The sequence below is a fragment of the Chaetura pelagica genome, unplaced genomic scaffold (genome assembly GCF_000747805.2).
Source record: "Chaetura pelagica isolate M959 unplaced genomic scaffold, ChaPel_1.0 scaffold453, whole genome shotgun sequence".
NCBI classification, from domain to species: Eukaryota; Metazoa; Chordata; class Aves; order Apodiformes; family Apodidae; genus Chaetura; species Chaetura pelagica.
The window spans coordinates 228,381-247,375 of NW_009952879.1; the positions used below are offsets into that span (position 1 = coordinate 228,381).

At 38.2% G+C, this 18,995-nt stretch overlaps 1 protein-coding gene across 1 annotated transcript in view; it reads right to left on the reverse strand.

Annotated features, from left to right (window-relative positions):
* The window catches only part of IQCH (IQ motif containing H), a 62,480-nt gene extending 46,631 nt beyond the window's left edge, over positions 1-15,849 (reverse strand). The window contains 4 exon segments of the mRNA XM_009995317.1: positions 440-568; positions 1,240-1,387; positions 15,229-15,342; positions 15,772-15,849. Coding sequence (XP_009993619.1) covers positions 440-568; positions 1,240-1,387; positions 15,229-15,342; positions 15,772-15,849 — 469 coding nt within the window.
* Between the last annotated feature and the right edge of the window lie 3,146 nt (positions 15,850-18,995).

Below are 18,995 nucleotides of genomic sequence, written 5' to 3' on the forward strand. Positions count from 1 at the left end.
TATAGGAACCTACTAGGATTTCAGAAATGAACAGCAATCACATCCTCCCAGAGATTAAGAAATCCGACTCCCATTCACTTGCAAGGCACATACATGATGCTCTTGTACATCTTGGCATTCTTGAGAATTTGAGTGAGCACTCGTTAGGAATAAATTCTTTGCTGTGAGGGTGGTGAGACACTGGCCCTGGTTGCCCAGAGAAGCTGTGGCTGCCCCATCCCTGGAAGTGTTGAAGGGCAGGTTGGATGGGGCTTGGAGCAGCCTGGGCTGGTGGGAGGTGTCCCTGCCCATGCAGGGGATTGGATCTAGATGATCTTGAAGGTCCGTTCCAACCGAAACCTTCTATGATTAGACAACTGTTTCCTTGTGAGATAAAACAAAGGCCTGAAAGTGAGGCTGGAGGTGAAATTGAGGACTGCTATCAATCCTTTGCACTCACCTACAGCTGACCTCCTGTGCTGCCTGTGGAATTCATGGAAAGGAGCTGCTTTGGATGCAACAGGAGGTGTCTGGAGAGTTATCTTTGATGCTGGAAGGACAAGCCTTTGTTCAGTTAGGCTCAGAATACCTACAAGATGATGACATTACTCAACGATTCATACTTTGGCAGTGATGAAAGAAAAGAGAATGAGTGGCAATGAAGAAAGGATTAAACAAATGTAGATGCAAACCAAAATTCCAAAACCTGTAGTTTTCTTTTATTGAAAGGTTTGTATCTTTCAACAGTTCACCTTCAAGGAAGGTGAACTTTGCCTATAAAAATTGACAAACACATGAACGATTCTCTAATGGTGCTGATTCTGAGAAGGAACTACATGTATAATGGAAATTCAATGTGCAGAATGGATGAGAATTAACTCTTGTAAGTCACATTGTAACCATTAATATGGACTGATGCCTAAAGTAGTCCAAGTGCAGGTCTAGTTAAGATTGAATGACCAAAAACTAGACATCAATCACAACCTTTCTATTTAGTGATACCAGAATCCTCCGGCACACAAAATTCTTTCCAGCAGCAACTGAACTCTATGAATTACAAGGTAACTGAGAGAGGATGATGCTAACCATAACAAGTGCTATGTGCTAAGTTAGCTGGCACTTGGATTAAGTAGCCTGAAGTTGATCTCTACCCTTTGCAACACTTGAAACCACAATTCTTACAAGTTTCGAGGTGCCAGAAGATTTGGCTACCAGATATCTGCAGAAAACAACAAATAACATTGCTTCAGTAGCACACACCTGTACTGTACTGGGGTGGGCTTCTGGGACTCACCCCTTTTGTTACATCTTCCTCCAACAGGGGCAAGGGAGAATCCATGTGATGAGAGACAGGCAAACCCCAAAGGTTGCCAGCTGCATGACTTTTCACTATCTTCAGACTACACACCTAGGAAGAGACAATCTTTTAACAAAGAGAAATCCTGGATTTGCAAAGCCCCTTTTCTACTCCTGCAATAACCAGTACAATTTCTGTATAAATAGTTTCATTAATATTTAATAACATAATGGTACAAGAACTGCTTTTGCTGCTTATGAACATGCTACAGTTTTGTCTGCTGTCATTGCTTTAGTATTTTAAAATAAAGTTCATTAAATGCAACTGAGGTCTTATGACTTTTGTGCAAAAATCAGTGTACTAGGAAAGGAGCTACAAAGTTGGCTGTTTGAATGAGTATAGTGTAAACTTAGTATTTCTTGACTGGACAGTCTTTAAATATATAAAATGCATGCACAGGCAAGGTACCAGAAGGGAAATACTTAAATATGTAAATAAATATTTGCCGGGAAGAATTCCAATGGAATTAAAGTATGTGAAAGTACTGACAAATCAGAGAACAGTAAGTATGACAGACTTTGGAGAGTCTCTTCTCCTTAAGGAGAGCAGGGAATGACACAGCCTGACAACGCCATGTGGAAACGTGCCACACTGGCTATGCTCATGTGGAGGTTAAAGCTCCCTTACTTCCCCAATTAACCTGTGCTTGCCTGAAAACACAGAACCTGCTGTTCTAAGCACCAGGAATTCAAGCAGTGACACACACCTCATCTTGGGACAGTGATACCATGTGTCTTACTGATAAGCGTATCTCCACACCTCTAGGGGATTGCACAGGGAAAAGAATATATTGCCACCCTGTACTTCAGTATTATACAAATAAAACCTCTGTGTTATCATCTAATATCTGTTTCTCTCTCCAATAAGCTAAGTATGAGCATATGCAACTTCAAGGTGAGTAACATCCCTGAGATCTCTCACTTGACAACAGTGAAAACACCACCAGCAGCAGGTTATATTGTTTTCTCTCACCTGGCTGATGCCAGGAAAATGAAACAATGATAAAACACAAGATACATAGAAGACTCAAATAAACTCAAATGTTTTATGAAGCAAAAGGAAAATTTACCACTGGTCTATCAATCCTTACTCTGCCAACAGATTTTTGGAAATCTAGATAAAATTTTTTGTTATGAATTATAAACTACCTTGAAGTAGTATTAAATACATAAAAGCAGAAAGCTAGGAAGTAGTGGCAGATCTGCAAAAGGGGAACAATGGTATTTATCTCTTTTATAGACCACAGTGGGACTTCATGGTTTCAAATACTTGGGTTCAATGACTGATTAGCATGTTCATGTCCAGCACTTAGTACAACAGGATCCAGGCCATGAGTTGGATCCTTGAGCACTGTTGTGTCATCATGAGCCATCAGCTTCACAGAAAGGGATAGGCAATTCTAAAGAACTGCTCATAAACTTAATAGGGGAAAAAGACAGATCAAAATAAACTATTATAATTTTTCCTCCCAATTTGTATAACAACACTGTCCACAAGGGACATTAGGGAGACAGAAAATATAAATGCTTTATCATAATGGAGAATCTTTCAGAGAAATCATAGGCACTCTTTTAGTTGTGCCATGATGAAGCATTATGCTTTGATTGATTCTTTATCACTGACAGAATGTCGTTTTTGGTGGGATTCTCATTAAGCTCAAAGCCTGATGCGACTTCCGCCAACTTTTTACAGTTGATTGTAGCCAATGGTACAGCATAATCCTTGAGAAGCTTTTCTGTACGTTCCAAAAAACCAACAATGCTTCCCCAAGATAAACAATAATGTTGCTTGAATGCCAGGAAGCCTGGAGCTTTCTGGTCTATCGTGCCATGGCAAACAGCAATGTCACAATCAAAGCATGGATCCTGTGAGGACTGGCATGGAGACGGCTGTGGGGGCTGAGGGAGAAGAGCCACAGATCAAGAGTAATTGCCATTGCTTGTGGTCAAGACACACAACTATGTTACTAGTTATGATTTAACTGTGGGAATTTATGCATCTGAAATACACTCATACTGATTTATACATCACAACCATAAAATCTAGCCCAGCTTTACCATGAAACCCACTGCCATGCAAAGACCTCAGAGGTCACACAGGATGATGAGCATTTTTATAGAAATACATACACTGCACAGAGGAACTAGGCTGGGTTTCCCAATATATAAAAATGAAGCTCTACTGTAAGTCACTGGACTAAATCAGAAAGGAACTGCAACTCTCTCCATCCATCCTAGGAGAAGGGGTAACATCCTGCCATATAAATGCAAACTGGAGTAAAACTTAGAATGGAAACGTTCCTGCCTCTGGACAGAAATCCCTATTTACTGGCAACTTTAGCCAGAAACTCATTAGCTCGGATTTTCTATCTAAGTACACTATTCTCAAACTATTTTTAGGTTGTTATTTTTATTTACTTTAATAACACCTCAATCTCCATTTCTCAGGTTTGCTTCATCTTTGATTTTTCAGATCTCCTCTTTCCTTCTCAGATCTCCTCAATGCCACAAAAGTCAAAAATTCTGGAAAGATCAAGCAACACTCCAGACAGTTTGCTACGAAACATGGTAATTAGCCATAAAAAGAAAGAAATGTCCCTTTTGCGTGGGGATCAAGAACAATCAGCAAGCATTAAGCAGTCAAGGTCAAACTCCCCTATAGTCTTCTGTAAATGTAAAGGGAAACACTACATTTGCTTAACTGCAGTGAGGGAGATTTAGATGAGACATTAAAAAACTCTTTTATAACAGTAAAGATAGTTAAGCACTGCAGCAGATGGCCTAGGGAGACTGTGGAGTCACTATAACTGAAAGTTTTCAGAACAGGTTAGAAAAACATCTGTCTGCAATATTACAGGTACAGGTAATTCTGCCTGGAGGTCCAGATAACCTCAGAACATCCTTTCCAGACTTATTTTCTAAGATTCTGTGAAAAAAATAGAAATTTAGGTAGACTTGAGAAAGCAGAAACTGACAATATATGAAGTATTTCCTATTTTGCTTCAGTATTTACTATTTGGTGGCTTTGGTTCAAACTCTCCTGTACAAATTCAGTGATTCGCAGTAACTTCCTAAACCATCTCTATTGCAGTATTAAAAACATGAATAAAAATCTCATTATCCTCACTCTCTGAATACCTGGGTCTGAGAGGGAATCTGCAGCTCAGATTCCAACTGTTGAGCTGGATTTATCTACAACTGCTTTGATTTCCTTGCTGGAATCATGGAAATGCTGGATGGAAGTGGTGCAGTGTTACCTTTACTAGAGGAATATGTGCCATGAATTGTTTCCTTTGAGTTCGGGAAGGAGATGGTGTCTGTATTCTCAGGGTCCACCCTACTACTAATCTCTCCTGTAGCAAAGAAAGAAATTGATGGCAGATTTCATTATTAGAAGCACAACAGCAGCATAAAATGGACACTCTACCACATACCAGTAAGTCCTGACACACTCCAGTTTGCTCTCATGTCTAAGATTGCTACTGAACCCACTGCTCATCTTGCTTATGCTCCTTTCCATACTGATATAGGAACCTACTAGGATTTCAGAAATGAACAGCAATCACATCCTCCCAGAGATTAAGAAATCCGACTCCCATTCACTTGCAAGGCACATACATGATGCTCTTGTACATCTTGGCATTCTTGAGAATTTGAGTGAGCACTCGTTAGGAATAAATTCTTTGCTGTGAGGGTGGTGAGACACTGGCCCTGGTTGCCCAGAGAAGCTGTGGCTGCCCCATCCCTGGAAGTGTTGAAGGGCAGGTTGGATGGGGCTTGGAGCAGCCTGGGCTGGTGGGAGGTGTCCCTGCCCATGCAGGGGATTGGATCTAGATGATCTTGAAGGTCCGTTCCAACCGAAACCTTCTATGATTAGACAACTGTTTCCTTGTGAGATAAAACAAAGGCCTGAAAGTGAGGCTGGAGGTGAAATTGAGGACTGCTATCAATCCTTTGCACTCACCTACAGCTGACCTCCTGTGCTGCCTGTGGAATTCATGGAAAGGAGCTGCTTTGGATGCAACAGGAGGTGTCTGGAGAGTTATCTTTGATGCTGGAAGGACAAGCCTTTGTTCAGTTAGGCTCAGAATACCTACAAGATGATGACATTACTCAACGATTCATACTTTGGCAGTGATGAAAGAAAAGAGAATGAGTGGCAATGAAGAAAGGATTAAACAAATGTAGATGCAAACCAAAATTCCAAAACCTGTAGTTTTCTTTTATTGAAAGGTTTGTATCTTTCAACAGTTCACCTTCAAGGAAGGTGAACTTTGCCTATAAAAATTGACAAACACATGAACGATTCTCTAATGGTGCTGATTCTGAGAAGGAACTACATGTATAATGGAAATTCAATGTGCAGAATGGATGAGAATTAACTCTTGTAAGTCACATTGTAACCATTAATATGGACTGATGCCTAAAGTAGTCCAAGTGCAGGTCTAGTTAAGATTGAATGACCAAAAACTAGACATCAATCACAACCTTTCTATTTAGTGATACCAGAATCCTCCGGCACACAAAATTCTTTCCAGCAGCAACTGAACTCTATGAATTACAAGGTAACTGAGAGAGGATGATGCTAACCATAACAAGTGCTATGTGCTAAGTTAGCTGGCACTTGGATTAAGTAGCCTGAAGTTGATCTCTACCCTTTGCAACACTTGAAACCACAATTCTTACAAGTTTCGAGGTGCCAGAAGATTTGGCTACCAGATATCTGCAGAAAACAACAAATAACATTGCTTCAGTAGCACACACCTGTACTGTACTGGGGTGGGCTTCTGGGACTCACCCCTTTTGTTACATCTTCCTCCAACAGGGGCAAGGGAGAATCCATGTGATGAGAGACAGGCAAACCCCAAAGGTTGCCAGCTGCATGACTTTTCACTATCTTCAGACTACACACCTAGGAAGAGACAATCTTTTAACAAAGAGAAATCCTGGATTTGCAAAGCCCCTTTTCTACTCCTGCAATAACCAGTACAATTTCTGTATAAATAGTTTCATTAATATTTAATAACATAATGGTACAAGAACTGCTTTTGCTGCTTATGAACATGCTACAGTTTTGTCTGCTGTCATTGCTTTAGTATTTTAAAATAAAGTTCATTAAATGCAACTGAGGTCTTATGACTTTTGTGCAAAAATCAGTGTACTAGGAAAGGAGCTACAAAGTTGGCTGTTTGAATGAGTATAGTGTAAACTTAGTATTTCTTGACTGGACAGTCTTTAAATATATAAAATGCATGCACAGGCAAGGTACCAGAAGGGAAATACTTAAATATGTAAATAAATATTTGCCGGGAAGAATTCCAATGGAATTAAAGTATGTGAAAGTACTGACAAATCAGAGAACAGTAAGTATGACAGACTTTGGAGAGTCTCTTCTCCTTAAGGAGAGCAGGGAATGACACAGCCTGACAACGCCATGTGGAAACGTGCCACACTGGCTATGCTCATGTGGAGGTTAAAGCTCCCTTACTTCCCCAATTAACCTGTGCTTGCCTGAAAACACAGAACCTGCTGTTCTAAGCACCAGGAATTCAAGCAGTGACACACACCTCATCTTGGGACAGTGATACCATGTGTCTTACTGATAAGCGTATCTCCACACCTCTAGGGGATTGCACAGGGAAAAGAATATATTGCCACCCTGTACTTCAGTATTATACAAATAAAACCTCTGTGTTATCATCTAATATCTGTTTCTCTCTCCAATAAGCTAAGTATGAGCATATGCAACTTCAAGGTGAGTAACATCCCTGAGATCTCTCACTTGACAACAGTGAAAACACCACCAGCAGCAGGTTATATTGTTTTCTCTCACCTGGCTGATGCCAGGAAAATGAAACAATGATAAAACACAAGATACATAGAAGGCTCAAATAAACTCAAATGTTTTATGAAGCAAAAGGAAAATTTACCACTGGTCTATCAATCCTTACTCTGCCAACAGATTTTTGGAAATCTAGATAAAATTTTTTGTTATGAATTATAAACTACCTTGAAGTAGTATTAAATACATAAAAGCAGAAAGCTAGGAAGTAGTGGCAGATCTGCAAAAGGGGAACAATGGTATTTATCTCTTTTATAGACCACAGTGGGACTTCATGGTTTCAAATACTTGGGTTCAATGACTGATTAGCATGTTCATGTCCAGCACTTAGTACAACAGGATCCAGGCCATGAGTTGGATCCTTGAGCACTGTTGTGTCATCATGAGCCATCAGCTTCACAGAAAGGGATAGGCAATTCTAAAGAACTGCTCATAAACTTAATAGGGGAAAAAGACAGATCAAAATAAACTATTATAATTTTTCCTCCCAATTTGTATAACAACACTGTCCACAAGGGACATTAGGGAGACAGAAAATATAAATGCTTTATCATAATGGAGAATCTTTCAGAGAAATCATAGGCACTCTTTTAGTTGTGCCATGATGAAGCATTATGCTTTAAGGGATCTAGACACATGAATCTTCATGTCCTGTGCTCCAAGAAAATAGCAATAAGCATCTAACAAAGATTAACTTGATATCAGCTGGCATGTAAGTGGCTTGATACTGGGAAAAAGGAAGAATAAATGACACTTTTCTACTCACTCGCAGCCCAGCAGTTTGTTGAGGACACAACAAAAATATATTAAATGAAAAAAAAAATCAATTAAAGAGTGAGTCCTTTTTCAGGCTATTGTATCATCAAAGCAGCAGAGTTTACTCTTGCTCAGCTTCATCCTAGTTTAAATCCCAGGAGTTTTGTTATGATAAACAGCACTATGAAACATATGTATTTCATTTATGTTCATAGAGATACAATAAGCTACAAGGAAAAGCAATTCAGGTGGTGTACGAGCTCAAAAGCAGCCTAGAGGGGGCTTTTGTGTTTTCTGGGAGGGGGTTGTGTGTTTTGTTGTTGTGTTTTTTTTAAACTGGAGATAGATACTTAATACTTCTTTGCTGTATCCTTTAATTTTTATAAAGTCCACAGCAGGTGCCATGGTAAAATACGGACAGATGCAACTGTAATGTAATTTAAGCTCTCATTTACACTATGATTCACTTCATTCCATGGTACAGGCAACACAGCAGAACTATGGAGCTGGCCCAAACCAATTACCTACAAAAATTGCCCCCAGTCTGTACACCCTTCTTTCAGCATCCTATTTCCTACTCTAGCTGTCCTCTTGAAGACTACAGTGAGGTATCAAAGCAAAGTTTGACAAAATGCTTTAATCCTAAAATTAAAACAACTTGATTACAATAATAGGACTCTAAAAATAATACAAATAATATTAAGTACTGCAATAAAAAAACTTCTAGCATCCTTTATAGTTTAATTACAATTATTCAGTCATGTAACTTAAAAAGATATTAAAAAGATTGCATCTTTTAAAAGGTTTTCAGTAGACTTCCATCTGCTTGTTTTTCTATAATTTAAAACTTCTACTCACACCTACCGCTTTTATGGCACAAACAGAAAATCTAGTGAATTAAATGCCACATATTCCACACCTGGCAGCTCTTCCCTGGCATTTTAACGTTTGTAGTGTAGACAGAGCCAGAACAGTATGGAAGCAAAGGATCATACCCTGTACAACCCTAACCTGTAGACACCTTACCTGCTTCATCTCTGGCACCAGGCAACAGCTACTGCTACGAGGAGATTAAGACCTCAGATATTTTCCTGCATGAATAATGTCTTTTGGTCAAGTTTGTTATCAAGGTCATGACTGAGCAAGTATACTTTACTGAAGGCAGCACATGGCCTGCTTCATCATAGCTGCTTTTGAAGTAGTTTTACAGGGCTGGAAAAGAACAGTTCATTTGTAACGCAGACTAAGGTTTCCTTGCCTTAAAATATGCTTGGAGTGTGCTGAAAAACAGTTTTTTCATTTCAAGTGCTTCTAAGTGTAAATAACCTGGGTCACAAGGAAAAACAATTCTATTATCCTTTCTAAAGTGGTTTTCTCCTGTGGATAAACCTCTCCCACTTGTTTGTTTGTTGTTGGGTTTTTTTGCTTAATTTTAAATAGGGTTCTTGTTGTAACACCACAGAGTTTTTCTGATTAGTTCTTTGTTTTCTTTCTACTAAACAGCAATATTTAACTAGAACAACTTATTTTTGTATGTATGTATGTAAGTATGTTAATAGAGAAACTTTCCCCCCAGTAGAAGAACAGAGACCAGTATTAAATACAGAGAAAAGATGAGTGCTATCATGGATCAAAACTACAGTTTATCAACCACGAAGATTTGAAAGATGAGATTTGCTAAGTAAATACCAGAAAATCACAGAACTTTATAGTAATGGTAGAGAAAAGGTATATAATAATCTATCATTTCATTATTATCTTCTCCAAATTGATATCTACCTTCTTATTTTTTAAGAAGTTCTTAGCATGATTTGAGGTTCACAGTTCAAAATCCCTGTAAAGGGAAGGAGGAAGCACAGCAAAATACAACCAATGGAACTAAGCAGCTTTAAATATGCTCAGGAAACTTGTAAGAACTTGTAGAAGGCAAGTCTAAGGGAAACTGGAACTCCACTGAATAGTCTGTTCCACAGATAAAATGTGCTATAGAAACAAGCTCAAACTATTCCAGAGATGAAGCAGGACAGGAAAGATAACAAATTACCAAAGTTTATAAATCACATGTTCTTCATTGATCACTGGTTGTCTTTAGAAAGGGGCAAAGGACTGGTTCAGAAAGTCCTGCCTTATGGATTTAACTACAATTATTGGAAAAATTCTTAAATAACCAATCTAGTTATAAATGTATTGAAAGTAACAAATAAATGAGCACCTTAAACCTGTTGAGATCAAATTTGTCAGGCCAGTCTAATTTCTTTTCTACAACAGGTTAGCAAGCATTGTGAATAGGCAAGAAAAAGTGAGTGCTGCTAATCTTGACTTCAGCAAGGCTTTTGAAGCTACCTGCATGGTCCTATACCAGCAAGCTAAGAAAGGAGGCTTGAGACAAACTTACAGTGAGAGATACACAGAGCTGCTTTGCTAACTAATTCAGAAAGAATTTCTATAACAATATGGGTAGAATACTTCAGAGGCTTCAATGGGTCTGCCCTGTAAGTGGTTACAAATGAACAGAGCCTGCTGGTAACAGCCTCACAATTATAAATGAACTCATTTTTTTGTTGATAGACCCCTGAGCAGTAAAGCTAGGGAGCAGTATCAGAGATCAGTTTCACTCATGCTTCCAACATCTACCAATTTCTAATGGGAAAAAGAATCCCATCCTGACCAAGCCAAATAATCTTGGTATTAAATAGTAAACTAAGGAAGTGTTTAACTATGGTTTCAAACTTAATTTTGATCCTTTAATAAGAACCAGCATATGGAAGTCAATGCAGATTCTTACTAATGTCAGTGAAACCATTTGAAAAGTCAGATGAGTCAAACTTGCAACAGTTTCTGTAAGAGATTTAAAATATGAACAATTTTTACGACTGCCTTTTTATTTAAGATTTCTGAATAGTAAAACTGCATAGGAAATTAAAACTTGTCCTTCTTAATTCAATTTACATAGTTCAGCATTTTATCTACCTAATGATTACTGCAGTTTCTCTTTCATGTAATACTAAGATTATTTCCCTCAGGTTTTTATCTACAGAAAATATAATCCAATTTAAATGGAAAGGCCAACACAAAGCTGTAAATACGAAGCAAACAGGAATCCTCAACAACAGGTCTTACATGTTATTCTTACCTACTTTGAGCTCTTAAAGTAACCAGAGGTGGCTCTGAACTGACAGTTTTCTGTGTGCTTGGAAAAATCAAGCTTTACTCCCTTGATAGCCTACTGCTAGCTCTCCCAGAATTTCACCTCCATCAAAATTCTGCCATAACAGGTGCAAGAGAGAATAGATGGAGAACTTCGGTGAATCCCACATCTGCTTTTTGAAAAAGGCAACAGAAGCAGCACAGAAGGAAGTAAGAAAGATAATTGCTGGCTTGAACTCCAATACATTTTACTTGTGGGCAAAGGGCCAGCTTACACCAGGCAAATATGCAGGACCAACTTATTGGAATTCAGGGGTGGGCCTCCATTCCTGTCCAGAGACAGCTGTAAACCAGCAGCCCATGGCATCCCAATCAGGCACTGAGTTTTGTCAAGGAATGCTGATATGTACATAAACAGCTTCAGCAGCTTCGGCTGCACCCCTGCCTAGCAAAATGACACTCCATCTCCAATTCCAGATGACAAGAACTGGATAAAAACTTAAAACAAATGGTAACCTTTCAAAAGATTAATTTGTTTACCAACAAAATGTTCTACGTTTGTCATCTCAGATGGGGGTGACCTTCACATTCCTATTTCTAGGTTGAAAGGATGCTGACTATAGTAATCTGTTAAGTTAACTCTACCTCACCAATTATTTCCTTTTTATTTTTAGTGACAAGAAGATTTTATTAATTCACTGTGCTGTCCATTATGATTACACACCACAATACAAATGCAACAACATTATTTTGAATTACAACATTGATTTAAGTCTTATTCTGCTACCACAGCCAAATTTTGTTTTGACTGTAATTATGGCCACATACAGAAATTTAAAACACAATTAAGTTGTGAGGGCCAGAAGACCTGTTTTTCTTCTAAAACTTCTAGTCACTTGAAATGAAAAGAATTGCCCTGCTTTGCCTGACATTATAATTCTGGAAATGATTAGATTTGCAGTGATAAGCATTAAGAGACTAGCATGAAGCAAATACTGAATAAAGAAAGAATAACTGAAGAGATGATTAGAACAGTTGTGCTCAAATACGTTAGCTTAAAAAAACCCCACCCCAGAATCACTGCCATCACCATTAGAGCCACACTACACAAGATGCAACTCATAAAGGCTAGAAATCATCACCATATTAAATTCTACCTCATGAATAAATTAAAAGGTTCCTAAGTTTACAGTATAATATACAGTTATAAGAAAACAAGAACTAAAAAGTGCCAGTATAATTCTATAAAAGAACACCAGACCTATGAAAACGAAAGGTGTAGCTGTGAATCTTTTCAATGTTGCAGCAGTCCCTGAAAACTATTTTTGCTGCAGTTCAGATCACTGTTTGTTCTGCTAGATACTCCATGGGAACTGTTTTCAGTTGTTACCCAGACACAGGCTGCAAAACAGAGCAATGCCCAGTCTGCCCATGGTGTTTCAAACAGAATGACAGCCCCCATTTTAGGGTAACTCCAGAACTTTACAGAGGATGAAGCATTAGTCCTTATCAGACCCAAAACTGTACAGAAGGGCAATAATTAGTGGTTCTTAGTTTCTGTCATAAAGCCCAGCGTCAGCAACTTTAGAATACCTGAAGAGCAAGAAAAGATGACATTTACCCTGAGACAATGAGATCCTTACTAATAATTTTTCAAACTAGTCAAATGGCAAGATAAAATAATTCCGTGTAGATTTGGGCTTGACCTACCCAGTCACCTCAAAGCCAGCCTGCTTCTAATCTCATCACATTTTTAAATGCTCAGGTCTCCTTGAAAACTCAGATGCTGAAAACTCTTAGAAAAAACCTGAATGCAGTTAACCAAGTAATTAGTTTTTAATTTACTTCAATGAGAGCCCTTCTGTCAGTGATTTTTCTGTGAGATTATCTTTGAACTTATGTACATATGTAGGGCATGTACATGTGTAGATACAAGTGTGGGTCTGCATGTGTGTGTACAAATATTGCCCTCTAATGGCTGATTAGTAAAAGCAGGATAGGTAGCACTTAAATTAATTCCTGTAGCTACTTTAATTGGAATCTTTTTCAAAACTAAAGACCATATAATTTTAGTCCTGCAACTACACACCAATTTATTTTCGCTCCTGTCGATGATCTGTAACTGTCATTCCTCCAAGTGCTACCACAGATCACATCTCACAAAAATGCCTTAATTCACAAGCTCAGCAGTGGACCATGCAAACCTAATTGTAAAATTGTACCCCCAGTGAAGCCAGAACATTTCAAAAACACAGATTGTCATGTGATTAAAAAAACTCCTAAAACGCATTTACTTCAGTAAACACTGTAGAATAAATGAGAGATAAGAAATACCTACTTGTTTTTTCAGCCCATCTCCCTGTTACAAACAGTCCCTTAGCAACTGTAAATATGTATCAGAGAGCTTGACTAATTTACACTAAATGTTTGTAATTTAAGTCAACATTAAGAAGTTTTCTCTGATCAGAATGTTTCAGTGAGAGTGGTAAAACACATGGCTCTCTGCAGTAGTATAATATTCCTCTCTGCAAGTGTTTTAGAGTGGTTCTAAAAAGCTATTAGCCATGATGCTTTTTTCTAATTAACTCTGTATCACAGGGTTAGACAAATCACCTCTTAGTCTGGGCAACAGCTTTCAAAAATCATTTTTTATAAGTGGCAGCTTACAGCTGTGCCATTCACAGATTCTGTTTGTGTTGTTTAAAACCATATCCCCTAGAATGTCTCTTCCAGCACTGGGCTTGCTGCATCAGGCTTCGATTACATAAATTAAATTGCAGATGAGCATCCTTGTGTGAGAGACTGTTGGGCACATTCCTTCACGTGGACCGCAGTGCTGTGCTGAACTTGTCAACGTGATTCATCTGTAGAGGGATGCCTGTGCCAATTTAAATTTTTTAAAAGCATGCTTTGGAGAAAGACAAGGGGTAATGAATTAAAACTGGAAGAGGGGAGATTTAGGTGAGACATTAGGAAGAAATTGTCTAGTGTGTGGGTGATGAAACACTGGCTCTGGTTGCCCAGAGAAGGTGTGGCTGCCCCATCCCTGGAAGTGTTGAAGAGCAGGTTGGATGGGGCTTGGAGCAACCTGGTCTAGTGGGAGGTGTCCCTGCCCATGGCAGGGGGTTGGATCTAAATGATCTTTAAGGTCCCTTCCAAATCAAATCATAATTCTGTGATTTGTTCATTTAAGAGGAGCGGAGTTTGCAGAACACAAATTTGGAAGAATCAAAACTTAATCTTAGACAACGTCAGCATTCTCAGATGACAAAGGGATTTGATGGATATTAATCAGCATTCTGAGAAAATGTTGTGGAAGTGCTCAGTCTCAGCTTTGGTAGATAATAGTTCAGCACCAAGGAAGACAGCTTGACAAGAGGTAAAAGAAAAGCTGTACTTCAGAATACCTTGTAGCTCAACAGTGAGGGCACTTGGGATCTAGAAGACATGGGAACACCTCCATATGGAAAGAAAGGATTTGAATCTGTCCCTCACATTCCAAACCAAGTGCTCCCAGCATGGAGCTAAGAAGAAAAATCCAACATTCCCAAACCATGTCATAAAAATAAGATGTAAATGACACCTAAATTCTCATAGTCACTCAGGATTTCAATTCTCTTTCAGTATAACCTCTGTTTTTTTCATTCAGTGACACTAATTTCTGGTCAGTGTCAGCAACGTTTCACTCCTTCCTAACAATCCCATTATCATTTGAGAAGAGAATGTATTCTTGTCTGTTCAAGACATGGCCGTAGAATGAACAACTCAAAGTCTATTCTTGTCAGCAAAACCCCTTTTACTTCTTTCTTCAACTTTGGGTCACATCCTAAGCTTCACAAGCTCCAGTTTATGTTAATTCCCTGATTTTACAGAGTTGCCTTACCATGCGCATTCCCAAGCACATTCCCATATCTACTTATACTTTTGCTGGACTGGGGTTTTGCTACTTAAACCTGTTATGCTACAGGTTTGTTTTCTCCAGTATTGTCACTCAATATATTTTTATCATCACATATTGAGGTCAAAAAGTAGAAAATTGTGAGGTAGTTGCACTTTTTTTTTTTTTAAATCCAGATCTAATATTTGTTACCTTCAATAGTGAAAAATAATGCATGTAATGAGCCCACAAGAAAATGTAATTTACTTACAGGAGCAGGTTTTTTCTTAGTTATAAGTGGCAGCCTGGTCTCACAGTTCTGCTGTTTCAAAACATTTATGTTCTCTGGATCAAGCATAATCTTCATATCCATTTCCAGCTGATGCTGAAATACATAATACGCATCTTCTTAAAATAACTGCACTAGGACCAAAGTGTTTATAGCAGGAACTGGAAAGCATTCATAAACCTGCAGAATCATCATAACAATTTGTGTTATTTGACTATCCACACAGCAGTGAGCAAACAAAGAGAAGTGCCTTTTGCTCAGACACATGGCTTCACAAGACATGCAGCTACTGTCCACACACATGCTTTTGCCAGAATTTCTGCCATGATTTCATTACATGCACTGGAATTCTCAAATTTTCACACCTTTGAGTGGAAAGCACAATCAGGTTTGATTGACTTGATTAACATCAATAATTTGTGGATACCTTTTGCCTGTGTTGCAACAAAGGTGTTATATACACCCTACCTAGAGGGAGGGTATTACAGGTACATTCTTCCCACAGATAGTAAGAGTCCAATCTACCTTGGCCATGTTTGCCAGAGACTTTAATTCAGGAATCATGGGCCTGATGGGCCAGAACAGCTTCTCTGGATCGGTCATGGCCCATTGACTCCATGCAGATACAGCACTTAAAAGTAAATGAGGAAATAAAAAATCCTAACAGTAACAATAATTAAAGCATAGTAGTTTCTTAATGTACTGTGTTATCTGAACAGAATGGATTCAGCTATTTTGCTATTAAAAATCATTATTAGTTAAATCCCAACAGACAGAAAAACAACTTTTGAAGTTTCTTCTTGATGTAAGAAGTATCAAAAGCACATACTTATATAAAAGCCACAAGTGAGAAGCCTCTGAAATTGAAAACATTTTGGTTCATGTTAGTACGTGTTTTAGTTTACACCTGTATCCAGTGCAGTAGCATTTCCCAAGACTTTTCCTGCAGCAACATGGCTAACTAGACCCTACATTCCACAGGGTTTATTTACCAACCAGTCCCAAGGAAGGAAAAATCCTCACATTGCAGAAACTAATGTGTCATCAGAGAAGACAACAGCAAAGGTGATTCAGAGGAGCTGGGGCCTAACAGTGTATGTGCTTAACTCCCACTACATGGATACAGAACAAAAAGCTCCCTTAACACAGTAAGACCCAACTAAATCTATTTATACACAAGAATTCTCTGCTGATACCTCTATGGCATAAACATAAAAATACATTTATGAGAATTCTATTTTTTTGTCACACAAAAGATGCCATTAAAAGTCTAAGAATCATTAGTTGTATATCTGAACTATTAAACAATTGTATTTTGTGAAAGCACGAAAATGGTTTAATTTATTTATCTGCACAATATATTCTCTTCTTTTGATAGTAATTACAAGCAGATGTATCAAAGAGAGGCTCATTTAGATTTGGGGTTGTAAGAACAAAAGTTATTATCAAAGCCAATTACTCTTTTACCCACATGGCTGCACAGAGACAGAAAGTTCAATTTTCACCTCATCAGTGATTTTGTGGTATTTATTTTATTACTATAATGCAACACTGTACAGAGAGGAAACTGCTTGTGCTATTAAACAAGAATTGGGGGAAAACTGAGTACCTTCTCAATTAAAATAGGAGATGATGCACAATGCAGGACTCCCCACTCAGACTGAGAGTGAAATGATCAATGCTGGAGTGGCAGATTCCACTCAGGATAACAAGAATTTAAATGCTTAATAAAAAAAACCACAACAAAACAAAACACCCTGATAAAAGTTACTTTGTCAGATGTATGGCAAGTCACAGTTCTACATCTGCAGCAGCTGGTATCATGGGTCTCTTCCATCTCCATTATCCATCCAGCTGTGTTATCCAAAGTCTAAAATGAAAGCTGTCTTGAACCATCATGATGTACAACAGAAATGACACTATCAGTGCAAATAGTGCATTACTACAAATATAATGCTCAACATGAATGAGAATTACTGTGCTTCATTATTAACATGTGGTATACTGGGACATTTGGAACAAGGTGACATGTTCAGTACAGTTTAACGGCTCAAATCTTGTTCTACTTCAACACAAATGTCATTTCAGAGTGGAGGGCATTTTTATAATGTAGTGAGCCAACAACTAGGGAATCCTCTTATGCAGATGCATGTGGTGCCTGGCTTCTAACAGAGTCCAATTCCATTATGAATAGACAACATTACACTAATATTTGAAATAAAATGTATTATCAGTAACTAAACCACTTTTCCTGTCTAGCTATGTTATTTACATATTCTAGAGCCCTCTAGAAACACCTTTTCATTTACATCTTTAATTCTATTAATGATGGGAGAAGATTAACTTCTGCTGTGTATTCAGAATGGCACAGAAAGCATCAACTTTTAGCAAAAAACAAACAAAAAAAAACCAAACAAAAAACTCCAAAAAATAAAGCTGCACTAGCATCAGTTCTGGTCTTTTCAATTAAGCATTTAAAAAAAAAATTCACTTACACACCTACCACTTATGGGTAATAATGTCCTTTCAGCCTCTTTAAGGTTCTCAAGCTTTCTTAGAAAAAGAAATCCAATTAAAATATATGGTGTAGGGGGGGTGGGGAGGAAAGGAGACAGTGTTTCACAAGTCCCCCATAAGTTAGATTTGCAGTCTTATCTGGCTGCAGCTGTGACTCAGAAATAGTGTCTGTGTGAGTAAAATGTAATTTTAAGCCTATTCTGACACCTGTGGGCAAGCTATTTCCCATGTGAAAACAGCATCTGTGTTTATTTGACTCCAACCTTGTTTCACCCTAAGCACTACAAACATAAGTTCTGCTCTATTCCTGTCCTTCCACAGCAACTGGGGACTTCAAAGCACAAAAATTTTATGGATTTATTACTTTCTCTCAGACCACTAAGAGCTGAAAGGTTGATTTCCTCAAGCCTACATACCCAGAAATACTGTATGCAAACACAAACCTATCCAGTTCAACAGCAATAAGTCCTTTGAATAGAAAGTATGCTTAAAAAAAAACCCAAAACTGTTTATAGCTACAAGTAAAGAAAAAGCAGGAAGTACAGAACCGTAGGTGATAATTTCCCAGCTGGAATTCACAACTACTCAATAATAAAAGCTTTCTGTTGTTGTTGGCATGCCTGGCATGTAGAACAGCTGGCAGAACAGCCCTGTTTGCCTTTTTCTTTATAATGGGAAATATGGACTAGCTTGTGTGTCACTAGATATGCATTTGGGAGAAGATGCCACAGATACCAGAAATGAAAAGACAAAGAAAAGTCAAGGCAGGACAGAGCTTGAGCTCCTCTACATTAAGCTCATTAGTGCACACCAAGGGTTGAAAGACCAGCTAATAGAGAATTTACAGAGTAGGTGAACTCTGAAAATGTACTTTTTTTTTTCCTAACAATTTAAGTGTACTTATATAGGAGAGGGTTGGAAAAGAAATGAGAACTCGCATTGCACCTTTATCCATCATTTCAAGAGTCAGCAATATCCTAATACTACTTTATATTGGGAATTATTTTACAAAACTAACCAGCAATGCAAGCTTTAGGCTGCTCACTCTGGTTATATTATCTCAAGTAGCTTCAATCCCTAGCTTCTGGTAACAGCCTCTGAACTACAGAGCGTCTCTTCTTACAGTTCTCTCTCACAACTCCCTTGAATTTGAACACTAATAACCCACAGTTGTGACTGAGTATTTTTCAATTGAACTAATTACCTTATTTTTAAAACGTATTTGAGGAAAC